This window comes from Gorilla gorilla, chromosome 6 (genome assembly GCF_029281585.2).
Source record: "Gorilla gorilla gorilla isolate KB3781 chromosome 6, NHGRI_mGorGor1-v2.1_pri, whole genome shotgun sequence".
Lineage (NCBI taxonomy): Eukaryota > Metazoa > Chordata > Mammalia > Primates > Hominidae > Gorilla > Gorilla gorilla.
The window spans coordinates 74,149,095-74,175,430 of NC_073230.2; the positions used below are offsets into that span (position 1 = coordinate 74,149,095).

General features: G+C 36.4%; 1 protein-coding gene across 3 annotated transcripts in view; it reads left to right on the forward strand.

Annotated features, from left to right (window-relative positions):
- LOC101128844 (zinc finger protein 107) overlaps nucleotides 1–22,897 on the forward strand; it is a 45,503-nt gene extending 22,606 nt beyond the window's left edge. For 2 of the 3 annotated variants that reach the window (XM_019030796.3, XM_055346941.1), the window contains 3 exons: nucleotides 2,583–2,709; nucleotides 3,200–3,295; nucleotides 17,639–22,897. In XM_019030796.3, coding sequence (XP_018886341.2) covers nucleotides 2,583–2,709; nucleotides 3,200–3,295; nucleotides 17,639–19,974 — 2,559 coding nt within the window. In that variant the 3' untranslated portion in view covers nucleotides 19,975–22,897. Of the gene's footprint in view, nucleotides 1–1,734; nucleotides 1,862–2,582; nucleotides 2,710–3,199; nucleotides 3,296–17,638 lie in introns of all 3 variants that reach the window. The other variant, XM_055346940.1, reaches the window with a different exon arrangement.
- Nucleotides 22,898–26,336: the final 3,439 nt, after the last annotated feature.

The following is a 26,336-nucleotide window of genomic DNA, read 5'->3' on the forward strand; positions in this document are numbered from 1 at the left end:
GATTTGGGAAAAAATAAAACCTTTTATCTGAGAAATGCAAATTCTTTTAGTTATAAGGTTCAGAGACATTAAAATAATACCACAATTATGTATTTCTCTGTTCTTTGAGCTAAGAATTTATCTCTTGAAAGTGCTTGCTATTGCCACAAGTAGGTATAAATTAAACTAATAATGACACACTGGATCCTGTAACCCACACCCTATAGCTTAACAATGTTTATCCAATCAATAATCAATGTTTTTTTTTGTAAACAAATGAGAGTTTCTGACAAACAACTTTGTATCAGCCCACCCTCTTTCCCTCTCTTTTTGCCTTTACAAATCCACTTGCAGCTGCGCTAATCAAAGTGTAGATTCCTGGCAACATGAATCTTTGATCCCAGGTTACAATTCCCAATCTTGGCTCAAATAAACTCTCTACTTATATTCATGTAGCTTCAGCTTTTTCCTTTCAAGTAGACATATTATTTAGAATGTGCTAGAGCAGCCTCTATGAGGCGATCTCTCCTTTGGTTGTGCTCCACTTGCTGTAACACCCAAAAATGCAGAGGCAGGCTGCTCCCACCTAGAATCTGTACATAAGGTCTGGCCTCTCCCTGGAATTTACAAGACAGGGCCAGACTCTGGTTTGAGAATGTACAGAAAACCAACAGGAGACATTTTCTGCATTGTGAGATGTCAACATAGACATCTTAAAGCTTCCTTTTGAGAGTGCTGCTCTTCGAACTTTTCAGATCTTGTTCAGTGACCTGCTACAGTTATGTGAGAGGATCCAGGTGTAAATAGAATCTGATGACAGATTCTGTAAGCGTAAACAAGCATCTTAGGGGTGAGAGATGAAGGCCACAAAGTATGGAGAGTCATGATCACAATTATACCTACCCGTAAAATGTAATACTGGACTAGAGTATTTTTGTCTTTCCTTTTGCCCAAGAGCTAGCTAATCAGGACCCGTAATCTGGAGCTCCACTGTGGCAGTTCCACTTTCTATTTAGAATCAGCCTGAGTCTCTCCTGCCTGCCTTATCCTTGGGCCATCAGCCCAGGATCACTGGGAACTCTCTCACAATCACCTAGGCATCTTTGAGATATTTGAGGATGTCCAGAGCAGAATTGTGTCAGGCTGACAAGAGTGGTTAATTCTGCCTATGTCTCAGTGTAAGAGAAATGAGACATCCTGTGTTTGCTCCTCCCCTCATACAAGAGATGTCTTTGGTTGGTATCCAGTTGAGAGTTTCCCAGTTTCCTGGTAGTTGGGTGAAAAACAAGGAGGAGGTCTGGAGACTCAAGCAGATAAATTAATTGCTACCATTTCATATGGCCATTAGAAAGATAGATAAAGCAGTCATGGTCCCTACCATCTAGGAACTGTTAGTCTAGACTAGCAACTGAATACGTGGTTGAATTAAGCATCATATGGTTGGCAAAGTGAATAGATGTGTGGGAAAACGTGTGGGCTTTATTTGGGCCACTTTCTTTATATCGTTGTGACTTCTGAGGTCATGATTTGAATGAATGTTTATGACCACAAGAGTTTTAAATATTTTTATTTCTTTTACTTTGCTAAGAATACATATTTATCTTATAATAAAATTACCCTAGAAAACCCCAGGAGATTTGTTTAAATGGCTAATTAGTATATTTACACAGTTGATGGGTTGAGCAGAGTAATATATAGGGTTTACTCCCAGCTGCAGTTCTGTTCAGATTCACCGTTTTTGGAGGCTTTATTTAGGTCTGGCCCCACCCTGGAGTCTTGCCTCACAGAACTGATTAGAAGAGATCAGAGTTTTGGCTGGTGCCTTTCTGGAGTGGTTGCTAACAATTCCCGAATTCCACAAGGAGATAAATGGGAAAAAAAGGTATGCATTTTAGGGTCCTAATTTTTAAAATTTTTTATGAAAACCAGTATTTGCAGAGACATTCCATTTAGCAACGTGTTTTCTATTCCTGCAGATCCAGTAGTTTCCCACAAGTCACAAAAAAATAAACAGTGAAAATTTCTGTAAACCACATTAAACTGTTCTTTTCTGTATCCCTCTCATCTGTCTATATTTAGCTTTTATCCTATACATTTTTTTATTCTTTTTTTTTTTGAGACGGAGTCTCACTCTGTTGTCAGGCTGGCATGCAGTGGAGCAATCTCAGCTCACTGCAACTTTTGCCTCCTGGGTTCCAGCAATTCTCCTGCCTTAGCCTCCCTAGTAGCTGGGATTACAGACATGTGCCACTGCACCCTGCTAATTTTGTATTTTTAGTAGAGACGGGGTTTCACCATGTTGGTCAGGCTGGTCTCGAACTCTTCAACCTCAGGTGATCCGCCTCTGCCTCCTAAAGTGCTGGGATTACAGGCGTGAGCCACTGCGCTCGGCCTAATTTTTGTATTTTTAGTAGAGATGGGGTTTCACCATGTTGGCCAGAATGGTCTCAATCTCTTGACCTTGTGATTTGCCTGCCTTGGCCTCCCAAAGTGCTGGGATTACAGGCATGAACCACAGTACCCGACTATCCTATACATTTTTTTAAAAATTCAATGACAGCTTATGGCTGCTTGGTAAATGTGTGTGTGTTTGTGTTTTTCAGGAACCACTGACATTTAAAGATGTCGCCATAGAATTCTCTCTGGAGGAGTGGCAATGCCTGGATACTGCACAGCGGGATTTATATAGGAATGTGTTGTTAGAGAACTACAGAAACCTGGTCTTTTTGGGTGAGGATAACTTCAATACACAATTCCTAAAATACCCTTAAAGTTTTATTTCTCTATTTCTGTAGACTGTTTTCTGGTAATTTATGCTTTGCATAAATGAGTTTCAGATCTCTGTTTTCAAGACAATCCTTGAGATTTCTTTGTGTAGAAAATAATTCCTTCAAGATATTTCATCTTGACCTGAACTTTTCACATTAGTGAGCTAATCTGTATTTTTCACTCTAGATTAGTGATAATTCCAGAAATTTAGTGGCATGAAATATTGTTGCCCACGCCTTAAAATCTAATTTCCAACACCAATTTTTGATTCAATAGTACCAGATAGTAAAATTTAAAACCTACACATTTAAAATATTTTCTAAATATTTAGAAATATATGTTATAAATTAGTATTTATTCTATTACATCCTCTTTATTGAGCACCTTACTGGATTAGTAATTGGAGAATATGATTAAGATTCATGTTATATATTTATTTTCAATAAAACAGGTATTGCTGTCTCTAAGCCATATCTGATCACCTGTCTGGAGCAAAAAAAAGAGCCCTGGAATATAAAAAGACATGAGATGGTAGCCAAACCCCCAGGTAGGTGAGAGTGAAAGTGAATACAACAGATGACAAAGATGAAAGGTCAAAGGTCAAAGAAAAAGCCAGTCCTTAAAATATGATTTGGGAAGCTGTGTTCCAAAGGAAATAGTTTCTGGAAAGCCTGAGTTTTTTTTTCTTTTGCTGTCACATAGGGCATCTTCTGTCTTATGCTTTTAAATTCTCTAAGGATTCTACTTTCCCTTCAGTGATCTTCCTTCAAGTTCACAGTGACAGCCAAAGTTCTTTTCATGGCATATAAGAGACTGCACAATCTGACTCTTTTTTATTGTTTTGGGGGACACACATACATCTGCATAATTTTGAAAACCTGTATGTTAAACTTTTTTAAGTTATTTTTTGCATCATATCTGAAATATGTGAGTAGTGGTTTCTGTTCCATTGGGTTTTCTTTTATTTGTTTGTTCATTTTTCTGCACATTCCATTCTGTTGTTATTACTATAGTCTTGAAATATAGTTTGAAATTATAAACTATGATGTTCTTCTGCTTTGTTCTTTTTTCACAAAATTGCTTTGGCTCTTCAAAGTTTATGGTAGTTTCATGTAAATTTTAGAATTGTATTTTTCATTACTGTGAAAATAATGCCACTGGAATTTTAATAGGGAGTTTATTGAATCTGTAGATCACTTTGGAAAACATGGGGCTTTATCAATATTTATTATTTCAATCCATATTCATAAAATATTTTAAAATTTGTGTCTTCTCTAATTTCTTTCATTGTAAATTTTTTTTACCTCCTTGGTTTAATTTGTTCTCAAGAATATATTATCTTAATGGTATTATAAATAGGATTGTGTTCTTCCTCTGTTTTATCAGATAGTTTGTTTTGAGTGGATGGAACGATAATTTATACTTGTATGTTAATTTTATATTTTGGTAATTTGCTAAGTATATTTATCAGTTTTGATGGGTTTTAATGTACTGTTTATGGTTTTGTATATGTAAGAGTATATGATCTGCAACCAGCAACTTTTTACTTGTCTTCAATTTCAGTGTTGTTTTATTTTATTTTATTTTTCTTTATTTATTTATTTGTGAGACAGAGTCTTGCTCTGTCGCCCAGGCTGGAGTGCAGTGGCGTGATCTCGGCTCACTGCAAACTCCGCCTACCAGGTTCACACCATTCTCCTGCCTCAGCCTCCTGAGTAGCTGGGACTACAGGCGCCCTCTACCACACTCAGCTAATTTTTTTTTTTTTTTTGTATTTTTAGTAGAGATGGGGTTTCACCATGTTAGCCAGGATGGTCTCGATCTCCTGACCTCATGATCTGCCCGTCTCGGCCTCCCAAAGTGCTGGGATTACAGGCGTGAGCCACCGCGCCTGGCCAGTTTTTTTTTTTTTTTCTTAACTAATTCTTTTGCCACATACTTTCAGTGCTATGATAAAAGCATTGACAATGGGCACAATATAGTTTTGCACTGGTGTCTGTGAATTTGAAAGAGCAAAAACCTCTTTAAGTTTTTATAAACTAATTTTAGGAGGTAAAGATCTTTTGTTGAGCCCCCAGGTGATGGGATGCCCTCTGGGTTTGTAGTGGAGAGGGGTTGTAGCTTAGTCACAAGGATGCTGGGTCTGCACTAGGGTCCACCTTTATTGGCTTGTTACTAGAAGCTTGGGTAGTTTTAATTCCCATTTTAGTTTTGGATAGACTGAATGTCCTTCAGGATGTTGCTCTGCAGGGCAGATATTAGGGCATGTTTTTGCAGTCGGGTCTGCATATGGTAGGCCTTATATCAGGATGTGGATGAGTATGGTTTTCACTGAATACCAGAGAGGATTTTTCCAGGTCACTGTGTGGGTTTTTTGTTTGTTTTTTTTTGAGATGGAGTTTCGCTTTTCTTGCCCAGGCTGGAGTGCAGTGGCGTGATGTCGGCTCACTGCAACCTTTGCCTCCCGGGTTCAAGCGATTCTCGTGCTTCAGTCTCCCAAGTAGCTGGGATTACAGATGTGTGCCACCACGCCTGGCTAATTTTGTATTTTTAGTAGAGACAGAGTTTTACCATGTTGGTCTGGCTGGTCTCGAACTCCTGACCTTAGGTGATCCACCCATCTCTGCCTCCCAAAGTGCTGGGATTACAGGCGTGAGCCACCACACCCAGCCACTGTGTGGGTTTCTATGTAGGCAGAACTGACCATGAACTGTGGATCAGGGAGCTGGAACTGAGTCATTGAACTGTTTCAGGGACCACAGTAGAGGCCAAGGTCTGCAGGTCTGCCTGCATGGCTACAAATGGGTGTTCTCCTCCAGGCCTCTGGAAAGACAGGACCTCTCGCAGACTGTGGCTGGGAGAAGTTTGAGGTGATGACAGAGTTCAGAATTAGTGGGACCAAGTTGGGAGGGCCATTTCCTGGTCTGTAGCCAAGTACAGGGGTCTTGTAGTTTGCCTCCTGAATAAGGACCCGCCTTCTGAAAAGGAACACTTCTCAATCTTTGGCTCTAGCAGAGTTTCACAACTCCCTTCCTGGATCTCGGAGCTCTCTTAAAGGCACTTATTTTTTATTTATTTATTTATTTTCTTTTTTTTTGTTTTTTTTTTTGGTTTGTTTTTTCTTTTTAAAGGCACTTATTTTTTAGATGGGTTCTTGCTTTATAACTGAGGCTGGTCTTTAAATCCTGGTCTCAAGCAATTCTTCAACCTGAATATACCATTTAGCTGTCATCGCAGGTGTGATACATGATGCCTGGCTCTCTCATAAACACATTTTTTTTGGTCAGGGATGGGTGATAAATGTTTTTGCTGTTGGGATATAAGAAAATAGGGCACCTTTTATTTTGCCATCTTACTGATGTCACTCTGTATACATTTTTGTTTTTTATTTTCTACTTCAAATTTGTCTATAACTTCAGATTCAGACATTTAGGGCAATGTACTAGAATTTACAAGTTATGCCTAAAATAAATTAGATAATTAGTAGGCATTCTATATTTACTAAAATAGTTACTTACAAATTTGAGCTAGCTGTCGTTATAAACAAATTATAGGATTTTCACCCACTTTCTTCAGCCTATATCTAAATAATAATATAACTTATTCTCAAATACTTTTATATATTAGAGACTCTAACCATATTCTGTGCACACACACACACATACTTACACAAATAAATATATATTACATACACAAATAAATATATATATACATACACATATATTTTCTCTTTAGCAATGTAAGGGTATTCTTTGCTTCTAAAGTAAGGTTACAGAAGTTTTATTTTGTGTAAGAATAGCATATATTTTAAATATCAGAATTATCTCCACTTCCTTTTAAATACTCATTTATTAAAATTTTCTCATTAGCATCTTCTATTTATGATTGTACTGCATTTTCTCTGAACTTTTACTGCCACACAACACATGCCAGTGATTCAAAATACCTGTCTTCCATGAGTATACACTTAAATATTGCAGTTATCTAGACAAATTCTTTCTTAACAGTACATCAATATTGCAAAAAAGATTTCATGAATAAACATTTTTCTTATTGTTTTGTAGTTCCATATTAGTGTGGTTTTTCAGTGTAGGTTTCTTAACATCAGATTATTGTGTTTTGTTTTATTTATGTAATTTTAGATAATTTGCAATTCTGTTTGTACACTTTTAAGTCAATGTGGGGTTTAAAAAATAAATTAGCCATATGTCTATTACAATCAGATTATATATGTGCGTGTTTTATATATAAATATGACCCAAATTTTGGTTATGGCTTATCTTGTTTATATTCTTTCTTAGCTGATTTTAAATGGTGGTTTTAGCTTGTCTAAGTAGTCATGGAAATCATCTTTTCACTGTGTGTTTAACGATGAATTTATATTTCCTTTGTGTGAGAGAAACAGTTTTGTGATTTGAGGCAATTTTTGAAAAGATTTATAATTCTATATTTTTTTCAGTTTTTCTTTAAAATATTGTTGTAAAAACTCATTACATAAAATATACAGTTTTAAATCTATTGAAGTGTACATTTCAAGGCCAGGCATGGTGGTGGCTCACATCTATAATCCCAGGATTTTGGAAAGCCAAGACAAAAGGATCGCTTGAGCCCAAAAGTTTGAGACCAGCTTGGAAAACATAAGGAGATTCCCTCTCTACAATTTTTTTTTTTTTAGATGGAGTCTCGCTCTGTTGCCCAGCTAAACATGATCTTGGCTCATTGCAACCTCCGCCTCCCAGGTTCAAGTGATTCTCCTGCCTCAGCCTCCCAAGTAGCTGGGATTACAGGTGTGCACCACCATGGCTGGCTAATTTTTGTATTTTTAGTAGAGACGGGGTTTCACCATGCTGGCCAGGCTGGTCTCGAACTCCTGACCTGATCCACCCGCCTCGGCCTTTCGAAGTGCTGGGATTACAGGCATGAGCCACCACATCCAGCCTACAGTTTTTTTAAAAAAATAGCTAGGCATGGTAGTGTGCACCTGTTTTCCCAGCTCTTTGGGAGATTGAGAGAGGAGGATTACTTGAGCCTGGGAGTTAGTGGCTACAGTGAGTGATAATTGTGCCACTGCACTCCAGCTTGGGTGACAGAGTGAGACCTGGTCTCAAAAAAATATACTGTTCATTTCAGGCATGTTAAGTATATTCACATTGTTATTTAACAGACTTCTAGAAATTTCACATCTTGTGAAACTAAAATTCAATACCCATTAAGTAACAACTGCCCATTTTACCCCTTTTCCAGCTCTTGACAAACACCCTTCCACTTTTGGTTTTTATGAGTGTGACTACTTAAGTTATCTCATGTAAGTGGAATCATGTAGTATCCATCAGTTTTTTACTAGCTTATTTTAGTGACATAATATTCTCAAAGTTTGTCTTAAAATGTGACAAGATTTTTTTATTTATTTATTTTTTATTTTTTATTATACTTTGTTTTAGGGTACATGTGCACAACATGCAGGTTTGTTACATATGTGTACATGTGCCATGTTGGTGTGCTGCACCCAGTAACTCGTCATTTACATTAGGTATATCTCCTAATGCTATCCCTCCCCCCTGCCCCCACCCCACAACAGTCCCCAGTGTGTGATGTTCCCCTTCCTGTGTCCAAGTGTTCTCATTGTTCAGTTGCCACCTATGAGTGAGAACATGCAGTGTTGGTTTTTTGTCCTTGCGATAGTTTGCTGAGAATGATGGTTTCCAGCTTCATCCATGTCCCTACAAAGGACATGAACTCATCCTTTTTTATGGCTGCATAGTATTCCATGGTGTATATGTGCCACATTTTCTTAGTCCAGTCTATCATTGTTGGACATTTGGGTTGGTTCCAAGTCTTTGCTATTGTGAATAGTGCCACAATAAACATACATGTGCATGTGTCTTTATAGCAGCATGATTTATAATCCTTTGGGTATATACCCAGTAATGGGATGGCTGGGTCAAATGGTATTTCTAGTTCCAGATCCCTGAGGAATTGCCACACCGACTTCCACAATGGTTGAACTAGTTCACAGTCCCACCAACAGTGTAAAAGCGTTCTTATTTCTCCACATCCTCTCCAGCACCTGTTGTATGTATATGTTAAATTTTTTGATGTGTTTATAAGTAAAGGAACACCTGGGTTCCTTCAGCCTTTTGGCTTTTGTGAATACTGGTACAATAAACATAGATGTTCAAATATGTCTTTCAGGTCCTGTTTTGCATATTTTGGATATAGATTAAGAAATAGGATTTATTATTTGATACAGTATTTTATTTTTAATTATTTTAGAAACATAACTTTTTTTTTTTTTTTTTGAGATGGAGTCTCGCTTTGTCACCCAGGCTGGAGTGCAGTGGCTCGACCTCAGCTCACTGCAAGCTCCGCCTCCCGGGTTCACGCCATTCTCTTGCCTCAGCCTCTCCGAGTAGCTGGGACTACAGGCGCCCGCCACCACGCCCGGCTAATTTTTTGTATTTTTTAGTAGAGACGGGGTTTCACCGTGGTCTCGAACTCCTAACCTCGTGATCCACCCGCCTCGGCCTCCCAAAGTGCTGGGATTACAAGCGTGAGCCACCGCGCCCTGCCGGTAAAACATAACATTTTAAAACAATGGCTGCATTCTTGTTTTTCACCAGAAGTCAATATGGGTTTCATTTTTATTGCATCATCAACAGATTTGGTGTCTTTAAAAAATTGATAATGGCCATTCTAATTGGTGTGAGGTGATTTTGTTTTTCACTGTGATTTTTATGCATTTCTCTACAAATGATAATTTACTGTGTTCTTTCAGTTGTGTTTTCTAATTTGTGTATCTTTTTTGATGAAAATTTAATTCAATTATTTGTCCATTTCTAAATGAAGTAATTCAACTTTATTGTTCAGTTTTAAGAGTTGTTTGTATATTCGTAATATTAACTTCTATCACATGTGATTTGCAAATATTTTCACTCATTTCCTAAGAGGTGTTGTCACTCTGTTGAATGTTGTCTGTGATGTGCATTAATTTTAAATATAGTATAGTTGAATTTTTCTGTTTTTTTTTTTTCTTTGAGACTGTCTTGCTCTTGTTGCCCAGGCTAGAGTGCAGTGATGTGATCTCAGCTCACTCCAACCTCTGCCTCCCAGGTTCAAGCATTCTGCCTCAGCCTCTGCAGTAGCTGGGATTACAGGCTCCTGCCACCATGCCCAGCTAATTTTTGTATTTTTGGTAGAGACAGGGTTTCACCATGTTGCCCAGGCTGGTCTTGAACTTCTGACCTCAGGTGATCTGCCCACCTCAGCCTCCCAAAGTGCTGGAATTACAGGCGTGAGCTACCATGCCTGGCTTGTTGCTCTTGCATTTAATGTTGTATTTAAGAAAGTAATGCCAAGACCAATGTCATGTATTTTCTTTATATTCTTTTCTAAGAGATTTGTTATTTTTTATTTCTAAGTATTTTTTTAAAATATTTTTTGTATTTTCAAAGAGAATGGTTCAAAGAAATGATCCAACTTTATTTCATCAGTGTTGATATCCAGTTCTCAACATTATTTTTTGAAAAGATTATCTTTTCTCTCTTTTGTACTCGTGGCAACTTTGTAGAAGATCATTTGATTATATACAGATGGGTTCATTTCTGGTCTCTTCTGTTCTTTCATCTGTTTATCTGTCTGTGTCAGTACCACATTGTTTTTGTTATTATAGCTTTTAATTGTTTTGAAATCAGGAAGTATAATGCCTCTTTGTTTTTTTCCATGGGTGTTATAGTTTATAATAAAAATTTAAAATTTTAAATAATATTTCTGTAAAAAATTGTGCTATTAAGATTTTTATAAAAATTATATTGAATTTGTTCACCACTGTATGTTATATTGACATCTTTTAAAAATTAAATTTTTTTACTCTTGAGCAAGAATATGTTGAACAGTGTGTTTTATTTTAATATATTTTTGAGTTTTCCAGCTTTACTTTTGCTTTTAATTAGTAGGTTTATTCAGTTTTGTCAGAAAACATGGAATGTATGATTTTGGTCTTCTTAAATTTATTTGTTGTTGTCATTGTTTTGAGATAGGATCTTACTCTGTCACCCAGGCTAAAGTGCAGTGGCATGATGGCATGACTGGCTCACTGCAGCCTCAGCTTGCTGGGCTCAAGTGATTCTTCCACCTCAGTTTCCTGAGTAGCTGGGACTACAGACATACTGTGGGACCACCATGTCTGGATAATATTTTTATTATTTGTAGGAACAGGGCCTCACTAAGTTGTCCATGCTGGTCTCAAACTTCTGGCCCCAGTAATCCTCCCACGTTGGTCTCATGAGCTCCTGCAGTTCACTGGTATTTTTAAATTTCATAAGACTTGGTATGATTCCTAACAGAATACGCCAGGTGCAAATAAGAATATTGTATATTCTCAGCCGGGCGTGGTGGCTCACGCCTGTAATCCCAGCACTTTGGGAGGCCGAGGCGGGCAGATCACTAGGTCAGGAGATCGAGATCATCCTGGCTAACATGGTGAAATCCCGTCTCTACTAAAAATACAAAAATTAGCCGGGCTTGGTAGCGGGCGCCTGTAGTCCCAGCTACTCGGGAGGCTGAGGCAAGAGAATGGTGTGAACTCAGGAGGCGGAGCTTGCAGTGAGCCGAGATCATGCCACCGCGGCTATAAAAAAAAAAAAAAAAAAAAAAAAAAAAGAATATTGTACATTCTCTTGCTTTTGACTGAAAAGTTTTATACATGTCTGTTAAGCTTAGTTGGTCTGTAATATGGTTTGCATGTCCATGTTCTGCAAACCTCATGCTGCAATGTACTCCTCAATGTTGGATGTAAAACCTGGTGGCAGGTATTTGGGCCATTGGGCCAAATTCCTCATGAATGGCTTGGCGTCATCCTCTTGGTAATCAAAAAGTTTATACTCTGTTAATTCAAATGAGAGCTGATTCATTAAAATAAACTAGCTCCTTCACCTCATACTTCCTCTGTCTATTACCATGTGATATGTGTATGTTCAGTTACTCTTTGCCTTCCACCATGATCGTAAGCTTCCTGAGATCCTCACCAGAAGCAGATGCTGGCATGCACTTCTTGTACAGGTGCAGTCTGTCAAACCAAGCCAAATAAACCTTTTTTTTTTTTTTTTTGAGACTGAGTCTTCCTCTGTTGCCCAGGCTGGAGTGCAGTGGCATAGGCTGGAGTGCAGTGGCGTGATCCCAGCTCACTGCAACCTCCACCTCCTGGGTTCAAGTGATTCTTCTGCCTCAGCCTCTGGAGTAGCTGGGATTACAGGTGCCTGCCACAATGCCTGGCTAATTTTTGTATTTTTAGTAGAGATGAGGTTTTGCCATGTTGGCCAGGCTGGTCTTGAACTCCTGACCTCAGGTGATCCACCCGCCTTTGCCTCCCAAAGTGTTGGGATTACAGCCGTGAGCCACCATGCCTGGCCATTTTTTTCTTTATAAGTTATCCGCTCTCAGGTATTATTCTATATGTAAAAAAATTAATACAGTCTATAATGTTTTCTAAGTTTGCTGTTATTGATCTTTTATCTGAACTGTTATTGAAAATAGGGTCTTGATGTCTACAATTATGTTGCTATGTATTTCTTGCTTCATTTTTGTCAGTATTTTCTTTATATATTTTGAAGCCCTATTGTTATATATACATGTACATATAGATAAATATAATAGTTACATGTTCCTGGTGAATTAACCCATTTTACTATTATATAATATCAATCTTTGTCTCATGCTAATACTTCACTTAAAGCATATTATGTCTAATATAATTATGACTACCTCACCCAATTGTGGTTACTATTTGCATAGAATAAAGATATTTTCCCCATTCTGATATTTTCAACCTATTTGACTCAATGCTAATATGAGTTTTCGTTTTTTTTTTCTTTTTGAGATGCAGTCTTGCTCTGTCACCGAGGCTGGCTCACTGCAACCCCTGCCTCCCAGGTTCACGTGATCTCCTGCCTTAGCCTCCTGAGTAGCTGGGATTACAAGGGTGTGCCACCATGCCTGGCTAATTTTTGTATTTTTTTTTTTTCTAGTAGAGACAGGGTTTACCATGTTGGCCAGGCTGGCCTTAGCCTCCCAAAGTACTGGGATTACAAGTGTTAGCCACTGTGCCAGGCCTAAAATTAGTCTCTTATAGGCAGCATATTGTATGCTTTTTTCTTAAGTCATTCAGGTATTTTCTTTTTTTTTTAAATATATTTACTTACTCATTCATATTTAAGATAGGGTTTCACTCTGTCAATCAGGCTGGCTTGTAGTGGTGTAATCACAACTCGCTGCAGCCTTAACTTCCCAAACTCAGATAATCTTCTTATTTCAGCCTCTCAAGTATCTCTACTACAAGTAAGTGCCATCACACCCAGCTAGATTTTTTGTATTTTTTGTAGAGACAGGGTTTTGTTATGTTGCCTAGGCTGGTCTTGTAATCCTAGGATCAAGTGTTCAGCCCGCCTTGGCCTCCCAAAATATTGGGATTACATTTCTTCTTATTAAGTAGTTTAGTTAATTTATATTTAAAATGATTGTTTAAATAAATGAAGCTACTATTATCATTTTATTATTATTGTTTTATGTGTTTCCTGTAGATATGTTTTTTCTTCTGTTTTCTTCAATTTAAATTTTAATTGTGTAGTGACATACTTTATTTATAAAATGTTTTTCATACATTCTATAAATATTTTCATAATGGTCATGAAAAATGGAGATTACATAAAACATCTTAAAGTTAAAAGTTTTTTGTTTTTTTTTGAGACGGAGTCTCGCTCTGTCGTCCAGGCTGGAGTGCAGTGGCATGATCTCGGCTCACTGCAACCTCCGCCCCCCTAGGTTCAAGTGATTCTCCTGCCTCAGCCTCCCAAGTAGCTGGGATTACAGGCACACTGTAATTTTTGTACTTTTAGTAGAGACAGGGTTTCACCATCTTGGCCAGGCTGGTCTTGAACTCCTGACCTCATGATCCACCCGCCTCAACCTCCCAAAGTGCTGGGATTACAGGCGTGAGCCGCCACACCCGGCTAATATTTTTAAACTCTTAACAACTTCAATTAAATACAAAAACTAAACCTCTATATTTTTCAGTTGTTGATATTACAAATTATTTTATATTGTGTATTTGTTAACAGATTAATATTTCATTTTTCATGTACTTTTTTTTTTCTTGAGACAAAGTTTCGCTCTTGTTCAGGCTGAAGTGCAATGGTGCGATCTCGGCTCACCACAACCTCTGCCTCCCAGATTCAAGCGATTCTCCTGCCTCAGCCTCCGGAGTAGCTGGGATTACAGACATGTGCCACTACACCCAGCTAATTTTGTATTTTTAGTAGAGACGGGGTTTCTCCATGTTGGTCAGGCTGTTCTCGAACTCTCCCGACCTCAGGTGATTTGTCTGCCTCAGCCTCCCAAAGTGCTGGGATTATAGGCGTGAGCCACCGCACCCAGCCTACGTCTTTTTTTGGGAAGTCTTTATTTATATTTTGTGTTTGAAGTAAAATAATTTTGAATCAAGTCTTACTGGTTAAAATTTTTTTATTACATCAAAATTTGGGAAGTTATCCGCCTTTTATGTCTTCAAGTAACCTTTCTATTTTCTTCTATATTCTTCTTCTAATATTTCTTTCTTGAATATATCGACATACTTGATGGCATTCGATAAGTTTTACATTCCATGCTTTAATTTTGTTTTGCAATTTAATATTTTTGTGTTATATATTTTAGGATGTGCCACCTCACACCAGTTAATTGTATTTTGATATTTTAGTTTATATTTTAATTGTGTATGACAATATTTAACTCTGCAATTTAAGACAGTGTGGAGCAAAATCAACTATGAATTAACCATATTCATTGTCTACTGCCAATGTAATTATCTGTTTGTATAAATATTATCCCTGTTTTTTTATGATTTGTATTTTTCTTGGCACAGGTTTGTTGTGAATGGTTGTTCAATTTTGTCTAGGTGAGCAGTCATAAAAATTCTCCTAATTTCAACATTTAGTTATATTTGAATCCATATTTTTGTGTGGGAGCAAAACGTTTAGATTGAAAGATAATTTGAAGGCTAAAGTGCAGTGGTATGATCTCAGCTCACTGTAACCTCCACCTCTCAGGTTCAAGCAATTCTCCTATCTTAGCCTTCTGAGTAGCTGGGATTACAGGCACCCACCACCATGCCCAGCTAATTTTTGTATTTTCAATTGAATGGGGTTTCACCATGTTGGCCAGGCTGGTCTTGAACTCCTGACCTCAGGTGATCCACCTGCCTCAGCCTCGCAAAGTGCTGGGATTAAAGGTCTGAGCCACCGTGCCTGGCCAAAAGTTTGTCTCTTGATTTTATAGATATTTAAATAAAGTGAATTATATATATATTTAAATAATCTTCTGAAACAGAAAGACTTGCTAACATTATTGTTTAGTTTGATTCTTGTATCTTTGTCCCTTATTTTCTGTCTTTCTTTCTTCCTTTGTGTCTTTTGATTTTTGTATTTATATGCTTTTCTTTCTTATTTGGTTTTGTGTATCTACACAGATATATTCTTTGTGGTTCCTTGGGGATTACATAAAACCTCTACAAGATAAAACAGTATATTATAATCTAGTAAAAAAAATCAACTTTATTTGCATACAAAAATTCTTATTCATTACGTCTGCCCTCAACTTTGTCATTGATGTTAATTACATATTTATATGTTGTATATTCATTAGCAGGTGTTTATAATAATTCCTGTGCTTTTATTTTTCACATTTTAGATAATAATTAAAAATGCTTTGTGCGCCATTATGATAATGCTGTGAAATTCTGTTTTTGTGTATGTGCATATCTTTCCCAGAAAGTTATTTATTTATTTTTTTTAGATGGAGTCTCACTCTGTCGCCAGGCTAGAGTGCAGTGGCGTGATCTTGGCCCACTGCAACCTCCGTTTCCCAGGTTCAAGTGATTCTCCTGCCTCAGCCTCCTGAGTAGCTGGGATTACAGGCATGCACCACCACACCTGTCTAATTTTTGTATTTTTAGTAGAGACAGGGTTTCATCATGTTTGCCAGGATGGTCTCAATCTCTTGACCTTGTGATCTGCCCGCCTCAGCCTCCCAAAGTGCTGGGACTACAGGCACGAGACACCGCGCCTGGCTGAAAGTCATATATTTTCATATGATTATGTGCTGTTTTCTTGCATCATGTTATTTTCAGTGGAAGGAACTCCTTTCAGTATCTTTGATATGTAGGGCATAGGCAGCGCCAAAATACATTTTCAGAATTTTGTTTTTTGTTTATTTATTTCGAGATGGAGTTTCACTCTTGTTGCCCAGGCTGGAGTGTAGTGGTGTGACCTCGGCTCACTGCAGCCTCCACTTCCAGGGTTCAAGCGATTCTTCTGCCTCAGCTTCCCAAGTAGCTGGGAGTACAGGAGTGCACCACCATGCCTCACTAATTATTTTTTATATTTTTAGTACAGATGGGGTTTCACCATGTTGATCAGGCTGGTCTTGAACTCCTGCCACAAGTGATCCACTCGCCTTGGTCTCCCAATGTGCTGGGATTACAGACGTGAGCCATCGCACCCAGCCAAATTTTGTTATTTTGGAAGGTGTTTTTCTTTTATTTGGCAGGACACTTGTTGGTATTATTCTCACTTGACAGCTGTTGTTTTCAGCACTTAGACTATATCATACTTCCCTTCTGACCTGCAAAATTTTCTTGACGTATTCACTGGCTATCTTATAAGCCTATTATTATAAATGACATATCACTTTCATCTTGCAGTTCGCAAGATTCTGTTGTCTGTGACTTTTGAAATTTTGCTTATATATGTTTTATAAATATCTTCGTGTGTATTCTAGTTTGTTGTCTTTATTTTTACATTAATTTTTCTTTTATATTTTTAAGGTTTTTGTATTTTTACCTCCACAAGTTCTGTTTTTTGCTATTTTTAATATTTTTGTTGGTATTCTCATTTTTCTGATTTTCAATAGCTGTTTGTGTTCCTATTCACTCATGGAGTGTTATTCAAATTACTTTAAAATTTTAAAATTAATTTGTATATTTTTATTTTTTAATGGTTGCTTTCTGAAAATTTTATAATTTTTGCGGGGCTGTATTGCCCTAATATTTTTTATATGTTGTAATCTTTAATTGAAATTTGGAAATTAAAAACAAGTTGTCCCTCACAATCTTTATAATGTAGCTTTGTCCTGGCATAGTTGGAAACCATTTGTCTTGAGTAGTGATTCTGAGAGTCTTTCAGACATGTTCTTAGGATGTGTCTTGTCTGAAATTTTCTAGCTTTTTTTTTTTTCAGTTAAAAGAGTTTGTTCATGTTTCTTCTTGATAGTCGGTAATCACTTGCTACAACTGTTACCTGTCTGTAGTACTGCAGTCTCTTCACTGCTGTAACATTTACCTTTGATCTCAGCAACTCAAAATGTCATTCCAAAGTATACCACCATTTCTTTCAGCCCTCTATGTCATGGGAGACCGAAACCAATATCTGCAAAGGCACGTAGAAGCCAGAAATAAAGATGTATATGTTTGTTATTATTTTTCTTGTCTTTAAAAAAAAAACACTAAGAGTTGGCAATTTACTTCTAAAGGCACTATGTTATATTGGGGTACAGAAAGAGCTTTGTTGGGTAAATAAAACAGACTTGTCTCTTTCTTCTATGTGGCTCTTTGCGTTGTGCTCACCTAGGGCACTGCACACACTGAACTCATTTATAAATTTTCCACAAATGTATTTTGGTCATTATGTTTTTGTTACATTTATATGTCTATGAAGAAATTAGAGCCTGTGGTATTTTGCTATGCAATCTGGCTTATGTAGTTTGTATAATTTTATAGATTAGATTTGTAAAGTACATTTGTCTGAGTCTAGCAAGTGGAGTAATTTATTATTTTTATTTCTTTCAGTAATGTCTTTTCATTTTGCCCAAGACCTTTGGCCAGAGCAGAACATAAAAGATTCTTTCCAGAAAGTGACACTGAGAAGATACGGAAAATGTGAATATGAGAATTTACAGTTAAGAAAAGGCTGTAAACATGTGGATGAGTGTACGGGGCACAAAGGAGGTCATAATACAGTTAACCAATGTTTGACAGCTACCCCAAGCAAAATATTCCAGTGTAATAAATATGTGAAAGTCTTTGATAAATTTTCAAATTCAAATAGATATAAGAGAAGACATACAGGAAACAAACACTTCAAATGTAAAGAATGTAGCAAATCATTTTGCGTGCTTTCGCAACTAACTCAGCATAGAAGAATTCATACTAGAGTGAATTCCTACAAATGTGAAGAATGTGGAAAAGCCTTTAACTGGTTCTCAACTCTTACTAAACATAAGAGAATTCATACTGGAGAAAAGCCCTACAAATGTGAAGAATGTGGCAAAGCCTTTAACCAGACCTCACAACTTACTAGGCATAAGATAATTCATACTGAAGAGAAACCCAACAAATGTGAAGAATGTGGCAAGGCCTTTAAACAGGCCTCACACCTTACTATACATAAAATAATTCATACTGGAGAAAAACCTTACAAATATGAAGAATGTGGCAAAGTCTTTAGCCAGTCCTCACACCTTACTACACAAAAGATACTTCACACTGGAGAGAACCTCTACAAATGTAAAGAATGTGGAAAAGCTTTTAACCTATTCTCAAATCTTACTAACCATAAGAGAATTCATGCTGGGGAGAAACCCTACAAATGTAAAGAATGTGGCAGAGCTTTTAACGTATCCTCAAACCTTAATAAACAGGGGAAAATTCATACTGGAGAGAAACTCGACAAATGTGAAGAATGTGACAAAGCTTTTAACCGATCCTTAAAACTTACTGCACATAAGAAAATTCTAATGGAAGAGAAACCCTACAAATGTGAAGAATGTGGCAAAGTCTTTAACCAGTTCTCAACTCTTACTAGACATAAGATAATTCATACTGGAGAGAAACCCTACAAATGTAAAGAATGTGGCAAAGCTTTTAACCAATCTTCAAACCTTACTGAACATAAGAAAATTCATACTGCAGAGAAATCCTATAAATGTGAAGAATGTGGCAAAGCTTTTAACCAACACTCAAACCTAATTAACCATAGGAAAATTTATTCTGGAGAGAAGCCATACAAATGTGAAGAATGTGGAAAAGCTTTTACTCGATCCTCAACCCTTACTAGACATAAGAAAATTCATACTGGAGAGAAACCCTACAAATGTGAAGAATGTGGCAGAGCTTTTAGCCAGTCTTCAAACCTTACTGAACATAAGAAAATTCATACTGGAGAGAAACCCTATAAATGTGAGGAATGTGGCAAAGCTTTTAACCGATTCTCAACCCTTACTAAACATAAGAGAATTCATACTGGAGAAAAACCCTATAAATGTGAAGAATGTGGAAAAGCCTTTAATCAATCCTATCAACTTACTAGACATAAGATAGTTCATACTAAAGAGAAACTCAACAAATGTGAAGAATTTGGCAAGGCCTTTAAACAGTCCTCACACCGTACTATACATAAAATTATTCATACTGGAGAGAAACCCTACAAATGTGAAGAACATGGCAAAGTTTTTAACCAGTCCTCAAACCTTACTACACAAAAGATAATTCATACTGGAGAGAACCTCTACAAATTTGAAGAACACGGAAAAGCTTTTAACCTATTCTCAAACATTACTAACCATAAGATAATTTATACTGGAGAGAAACCCCACAAATGTGAAGAATGTGGAAAAGCTTATAACCGATTCTCAAACCTAACTATACATAAGAGAATTCATACGGGAGAGAAACCTTACCAATGTGCAGAATGTGGCAAAGCCTTTAACTGCTCCTCAACCCTTAATAGACATAAGATAATTCATACTGGAGAGAAACCTTACAAATGTAAAGAATGTGGCAAAGCTTTTAACCTATCCTCAACCCTTACTGCACATAAGAAAATTCATACTGGAGAGAAACCCTATAAATGTGAAGAATGTGGCAAAGCTTTTAACCAATCCTCAAACCTTGCTACACATAAGAAAATTCATACTTCAGAGAAACCCTACAAATGTGAAGAATGTGGCAAATCCTTTAACCAGTTCTCATCTCTTAATATACATAAGATAATTCATACTGGAGAGAAACCCTACAAATGTGGAGATTATGGCAGAGCTTTCAACCTATCCTCAAATCTTACTACACATAAGAAAATTCATACTGGAGAGAAACCCTACAAATGTGAAGAATATGGCAAAACTTAATTGATCCTGCAAGCTTACTACACATAAGAAAATTCATACTGGAGAGAAACTCTACAAATGTGAAGAATGTGTTAAAGCCTTTAACAAGTCTTCAACTTTTTCTACACACACAAGGTATTTTATACTGGTGAGAAACCTTACAATGTAAAGAATGTGGCAAAGCTTTTAACTAATCTTCAAACCTTACTGAACGTTGAGAAAATTCGTACTGGAGGGAATCCTACAAATGTGAAAAATGTGGCAAAGCCTTTAACTGGTCCTCAACTTTTACTAAACATAAGGTAATTCATACTGGAGAAAAGCCATACAAATGAGAAGAATGTGGCAATGACTTTAATCAGTCCTCACACCTTTCTACACATAAGATAATTTATACTGGAGAGGAACTCTATATTGTGAAGAATGTGGCAAAGCTTTTAACCAATCCTCATACCTTACTATACAGAAATTCATACTGGAGAGAAAGCCTACAATTGTGAAGAATGTGGCAAAGCTTTTAACCTTCCTTAACCCTTAACTGTAGATAAGAAAATTCATACTGGAAAGAAACCCTACAAATGTGAAGTCTGTGGCAAAGCTTTTAACTGATTCTCAACTTTTACTACATGTAAGAGTATTTATACTGGAAAGAAACCCTACAAATGTAAAAAACGTGGCAATGCCTTTAACTGGTCCTCACACCTTGCTACACATAAGACAGTTTATACTTTGAGAGAAACCCTGCAAATGTGAATAATGTGGCAATACTTTAAACCAATCCTCAAACCTCACTAAACGTAAGATAATACTGAAAACTTTACAAACCTGAATGATGTGACAATAATTTTGACAACACCTCGAACTTTCTAACATAAATCATACTGGTGAAAAATCCTAGAAATGTGAAAAATATCACAAAGCCTTTAAATGGTTGTCACGCTTGATTGTAGGTAAGATAATCCATACTGAAGAAAACTCCTGGAAGTGTAAAAAATGTGGCAACACTTTTAATAAATGCTCACCCCTTATTGCACAGGAAAGCATTTATACTTCAGAAAGATTGTACAAATACAAGGAATGTGGAAAAGCCATTATTATCTGCTCAGATTTTACTCAACATTAGAGAGTTAGTACGTAATAAAAGCATTATAAATGCAATTTTTGTCAAGAGATCTTTCAGAAAATATAAGCCTTTAAAGTGAAGAAGAGGAGCCAGGTGTGCTGGCTCACATCTGTAATGCCAGCACTTTGGGAGGCCAAGGTGGGTGGATCACCTGAGGGCAGGAGTCTGAGACCAGCCTGGCCAACATAGCAAAACCCCATCTCTATTAAAAATTTTACAAAAATTAGCTGCGTGTGGTGGCAGGCCCCTGTAATCCCAGCTACTTGGGAGGCTGAAGCAGGAGAATTGCTCAAACCTGGGAGGCGAAGATTGCAGTGAGCTGAAATCACACCACTACACTCCAGCCAAGGCAACAAGAGCAAAAACTTCGTCTCAAAAACAAAACAAAAAAAGAGTATTCATTTTGAGAACAAACAATACAAATACAAAGAGGGTTGTAGTACCTTTACTTGTATCACAGATACTTTTGTACCCATTTTGCACTAGAGGAAAACCATGAAGCAGTTGCTCAAATGTTGTTCAACACCAGAAAATTTATATTGGAGAAAAACACTGTAAATGTAATGCATTTGTGAAAACATTTTTAAAAAAACTACAGCTTAGAAAATACCAGAGGCCTCATACTAAAATATATTTTTGCAAGTGCAGTAAATATAAAAATAATTTAATCCAAAATTAAGTCTATATAAATATCAGAGAATTCACAGTAGAAATATCTAAGGTACTGACACTTCAGACATTGCACTAAATCAGAATGCTGAGTATAGAAAATAATTTAAAACTAAAGTTGGTAGGTAAATAATGTGTCTATAACTTTAAAAGAAGTAGAATTTTTTTGTAGATGTATAATTACATTCAAATTATATTTTTTCTTAAAAAATTAGTTTTTTGAAAAGCAAATGATGTAATTCAACTCTCAAATTACTTCATGCTCTTCATTCCTATTGTATTCACATGTGAAAGCATGTGATTAATTTTTCATGCATCAAAGATATGAGAAATCATTTCTGTTAGGTCGGTATTTATGACACTTTCTATGAAAGAATAAGGACATTAAAGTGTAAGATGCATGATGAAAACCTGAGTGAAGAGGCTGTTTGTGTTTAACTTATAATATTGAGTGATCCATGAAGTAGGTTTTCAGAGCGATATTCTGCATTATAGTAAGAGAAAACCATTTTTAATCTTAGTTAAAATTAAAGTGAATTAGTAGTATATCATTTTACTATTTGTACTTTTATGTAATAAAATGCAATGTGTTTAAAAATTTTTGGATTATGTGTGAACTTAGTTTTTTAATTAAACTTTTTTTAACATGTTAAAACTATTGTGCATTCAATGAAGTGTTTTCATGCCGCTGACTTTACCTATCCCACATTACTCAAGGGTTTAGGTAAAAGAGGGTAACAGTATACTACTTGATACCATAATGGGCTAACATCTCTAATAATTATTTTTGCTAGTGGCTTTAAACTGCTAATAAAGAATATTGTTCCCATAGGTTAGATTTTTATTCTTTTTAAAATTTAAACATTTCTCTTAATTTTTGTGGATACATAGTATGTGTATATCTTCATGCCATGTATGGCATATTTTGATACAGGCATATAATTTTATGTATTAATCACATCAGGGCAAAAGATGTATCCATCAACTCCAGCATTTCTCCTTTGTATTACAAACCAATTCTGCACTTTTAGATACTTTAGAATGTACAGTCGTTACTACAGGGTCATTTTATGGTTATAATAAAAATTATATACAAGTATAAATAAATCATGAGAAAATTCTGAGTTCTGAATAAACATTTAAAAAATGTTATATATTTTTCTTTGAACATGTGACCTCTCTGCCTGCAAACATACAGCATTTTAGTTTTGATTTACATACACTTAACTATACACATATATTACTCTAAAAATGAACCTTAGGTATGAGAAAATTATGGAGCAAGTAAGTGTGTTTGTGTATTAGCTTGTACCTATTTTCAGAGGACAAGAGCAATATTGGAACAAAACTAATCTTTTTTTTTTTCGAGACGGAGTCTTGCTCTGTCGCCCAGGCTTGGAGTGCAGTGGTGCGATCTCGGCTCACTGCAAGCTCCGCTTCCCGGGTTCACGCCATTCTCCTGCCTCAGCCTCCCGAGTTGCTGGGACTACAGGCGCCCAGCACCACACCCGGCTAATTTTTTTGTATTTTTTAGTAGAGACAGGGTTTCACCGCATTAGCCAGGATGGTCTTAATCTCCTGACCTCGTGATCCGCCCGCCTCGGCCACCCAAAGTGCTGGGATTACAGGCGTGAGCCACCGCGCCCGGCCAAAACTAATAATTTTTAAAAGGTGACTAATTTACTAGACAACTGAAAACCTCAAAAATGCTGAAAGCAAATCTATACCCTCTGCTTTGCATTGAATTCATTTCTGTAAAATCTGGCTTACGATTTAGAATCTCCCCATGCAGAGTTTTTGTTTATACTTGCGTGATACTCATGCTACACCTTTAATTTTCTTGTTACTTATGCTTTTTTCTTTTATAATTTATCAGGTATTCATCATGTGAGCTGGTCATGGATTATAAGAATGATTTTTATAAAGTTTAGGAGTACACACAAAATAACTTCTAGATGTGTTTCCAAAATTTGTGTATTATATTTTATTTAGTTAGAACATTCTATTTCTTCTTTCCATTGCAGAATCCTATATAAGCCTACTTTTCCTTAGTTAGTATTCTTTTGTCTTGTTATAGATGACATAAGTTTATTTATTGAGTCAGTTCAGGTAAGAACTAGAAAGACTTCATAAGTCATGAAAATGTTTTTATATATAGATGGTAGCAAACAAACATGACATTGCTTATGGTGTAACAGATGCTCCATAATGAGCCATATGTATTTCTGACTAACTTCAAGTCAGAGATGGAAAATATTAATAGTGAAGAACTAACATTGATTTTTTATGTGGAGAGAACTTTTTTTTCAGGCTGCAAAGCTGAATCTTTGCTCTGTTTTTTTTTAAATTTCCTAATTATCTTCAGTTTTGTTTATCTTATGTGTCTTCAGTGTATTCAACACAGTCCTTCTTTTTCTGTGTTATTGCCACAGTTTTCTCACTGTTGTCTTCATGCCATGTCAATTCACATGGTACTTTGTAGGCTTTGATGAGAAAGTTGGTATTTTTTAATGCACTGAAAAATTGGTTATAACTAGAGAGTTTGCTTATCAATATAACTTTCAGATTAGTTAAGATAAAAGGCATGTAATGTCCACAGGTGAGAGGATTAAATCAGCATTGTTTTCCCCTGTTTTTAAAAGGAGCATCTTATTAAATTCTTACATAAAGTGTGGCAAATATTAAATTTACTAGAAAATAGATCTTAGAAATTAAATTTTTAAGAGAACTAATGGTAAGTGAAGAATTTTAAATTTAATTTTCCATGATATAGCACAGCATACTTTTTTTTTCAGAATCTTCTATTTTAAAGTGTGAATATTCAAGGTTGCAAAGTAATATGACCTCTGTTGATTCAATATTTGGAATACTATGTCTTTTCTATATTGATAGGTACAATTCAGAAAAATTTCTCACTCTTACTTTATATAATTATTTTAATAAGTGAAGTTTAGTCTACAGTTTTTATTCTTAGTCACCTAACTAGCCAACTTCTTATTTTCTATGGAAAACTTTTGGAGATAATGGCAGCTTTTGGATTAAAACGTTTTCTGTTATTTTGCATGCAAACTTGTTTACTGTGTTAACAGAGTAGTTAGTCATGAGACCATAAGAAACACCTCTTTTTCAGTGTCTTTCATACCATTACTGTCTGCAATAAATAAATGTGTATTTGTTCTGTAAAACATTATGTTTGGAAGTATATATACATTGTCAAATGCTTAATTTTAGGTCATTAAAGTTTTACCTCACAGAGTTAACATTTTTGTGGTGAGAGCAGATGACATTGTCAGCATTTTCCAAAAATACTAATATATTATTATAATCTATAGTCACCATGCTTTAAAAAAAAAAACCTCCTGAACTTCTTTCTATCCAACTATAATTATGTATTCTTTGACATCTTTCCACCCTCCCTTTTTTCTAAATACGCTGGCTTCTGGTGGTCACCAGTTTACTCTCTACTTCAGTGAGATTACATTTTGTTTATTTATGTATTTATTTATTTACGAGACAGAGCCTCACTCTGTCACCCAGGCTAGAGTGCAATGGTGCGATCTCAGCTCACTGCAGCCTCCGCCTCCCAGGTTCAAGTGGTTCTCCTGCCTCCGCCTCCCAGGTTCAATTGGTTCTCCTGCCTCAGCCTCCTGAGTAGTTGAGATTACAGGCATTCACCACCACCTCTGGCTAAATTTTTGTATTTTTAGTAGAGACAGGGATTTGCCACATTGCCCAGACTGGCTCGAACTCCTGAGCTTAGGCAATCCACCCCTCTTGGCTTCCCAAAGTGCTAGGATTACAGGCATGAGCCGCCACACCTGGCCGAGATTATGTTTTTTAGAATCCATGTGTACGTGAAATCATGAAATGGTCATCTTTCTGTACCTGGCTCATTTCAACAAATATAATGTCCTCCAGTTTAATTTATGTGATGGAAAATAATAGAATTTTCTTTTTTGAAGATGAATAGTATTCCATAGTATGTACCACATTGTCTTTATTCGTTAAATGTTGAACTGTTGATTCCATATTTTGGGAATTGTGGAGTGTTGCAAGCAGTGTAGAAGTGCAATTATTTCTTCATTCTGATTTCATTTGTTTGGGATATATAAACAATAGTGAAATTTTTTTTTTTTTTTTTTTTTTTTTTGAGACAGAGTCTAGGTCTGTTGCCAGGCTGGAGTGCAGTGGTGCGATCTTGGCTCACTGCAACCTCCACCTCCCCGGTTCAAGTGATTCTTCTGCCTCAGCCTCCCGAGTAGCTGGGATTACAGGCATGCACCACCACGCCCAGCTAATTTTTGTATTTTTAGTAGAGACGGGGTTTCACGATGTTGGCCAGGATGGTCTTGATCTCCTGACCTCGTGATCCACCCACCTCAGTCTCCCAAAGTGCTAGGATTACAGGCATGAGCCACTGTACCTGGCTGAAATTGCTGTATTATATGGTAGTTTAATTTTTTTTTTTGAGAAATCTTATTTAGTTTTTTATAATGGCTGTCCTCATTCACATTCAAACCAGTGTGCAAGCATTCCGTTTTCTTCACAACGTATTTTCTTTGTAATAAGAGTAATTCTCACAGGAGTGAGT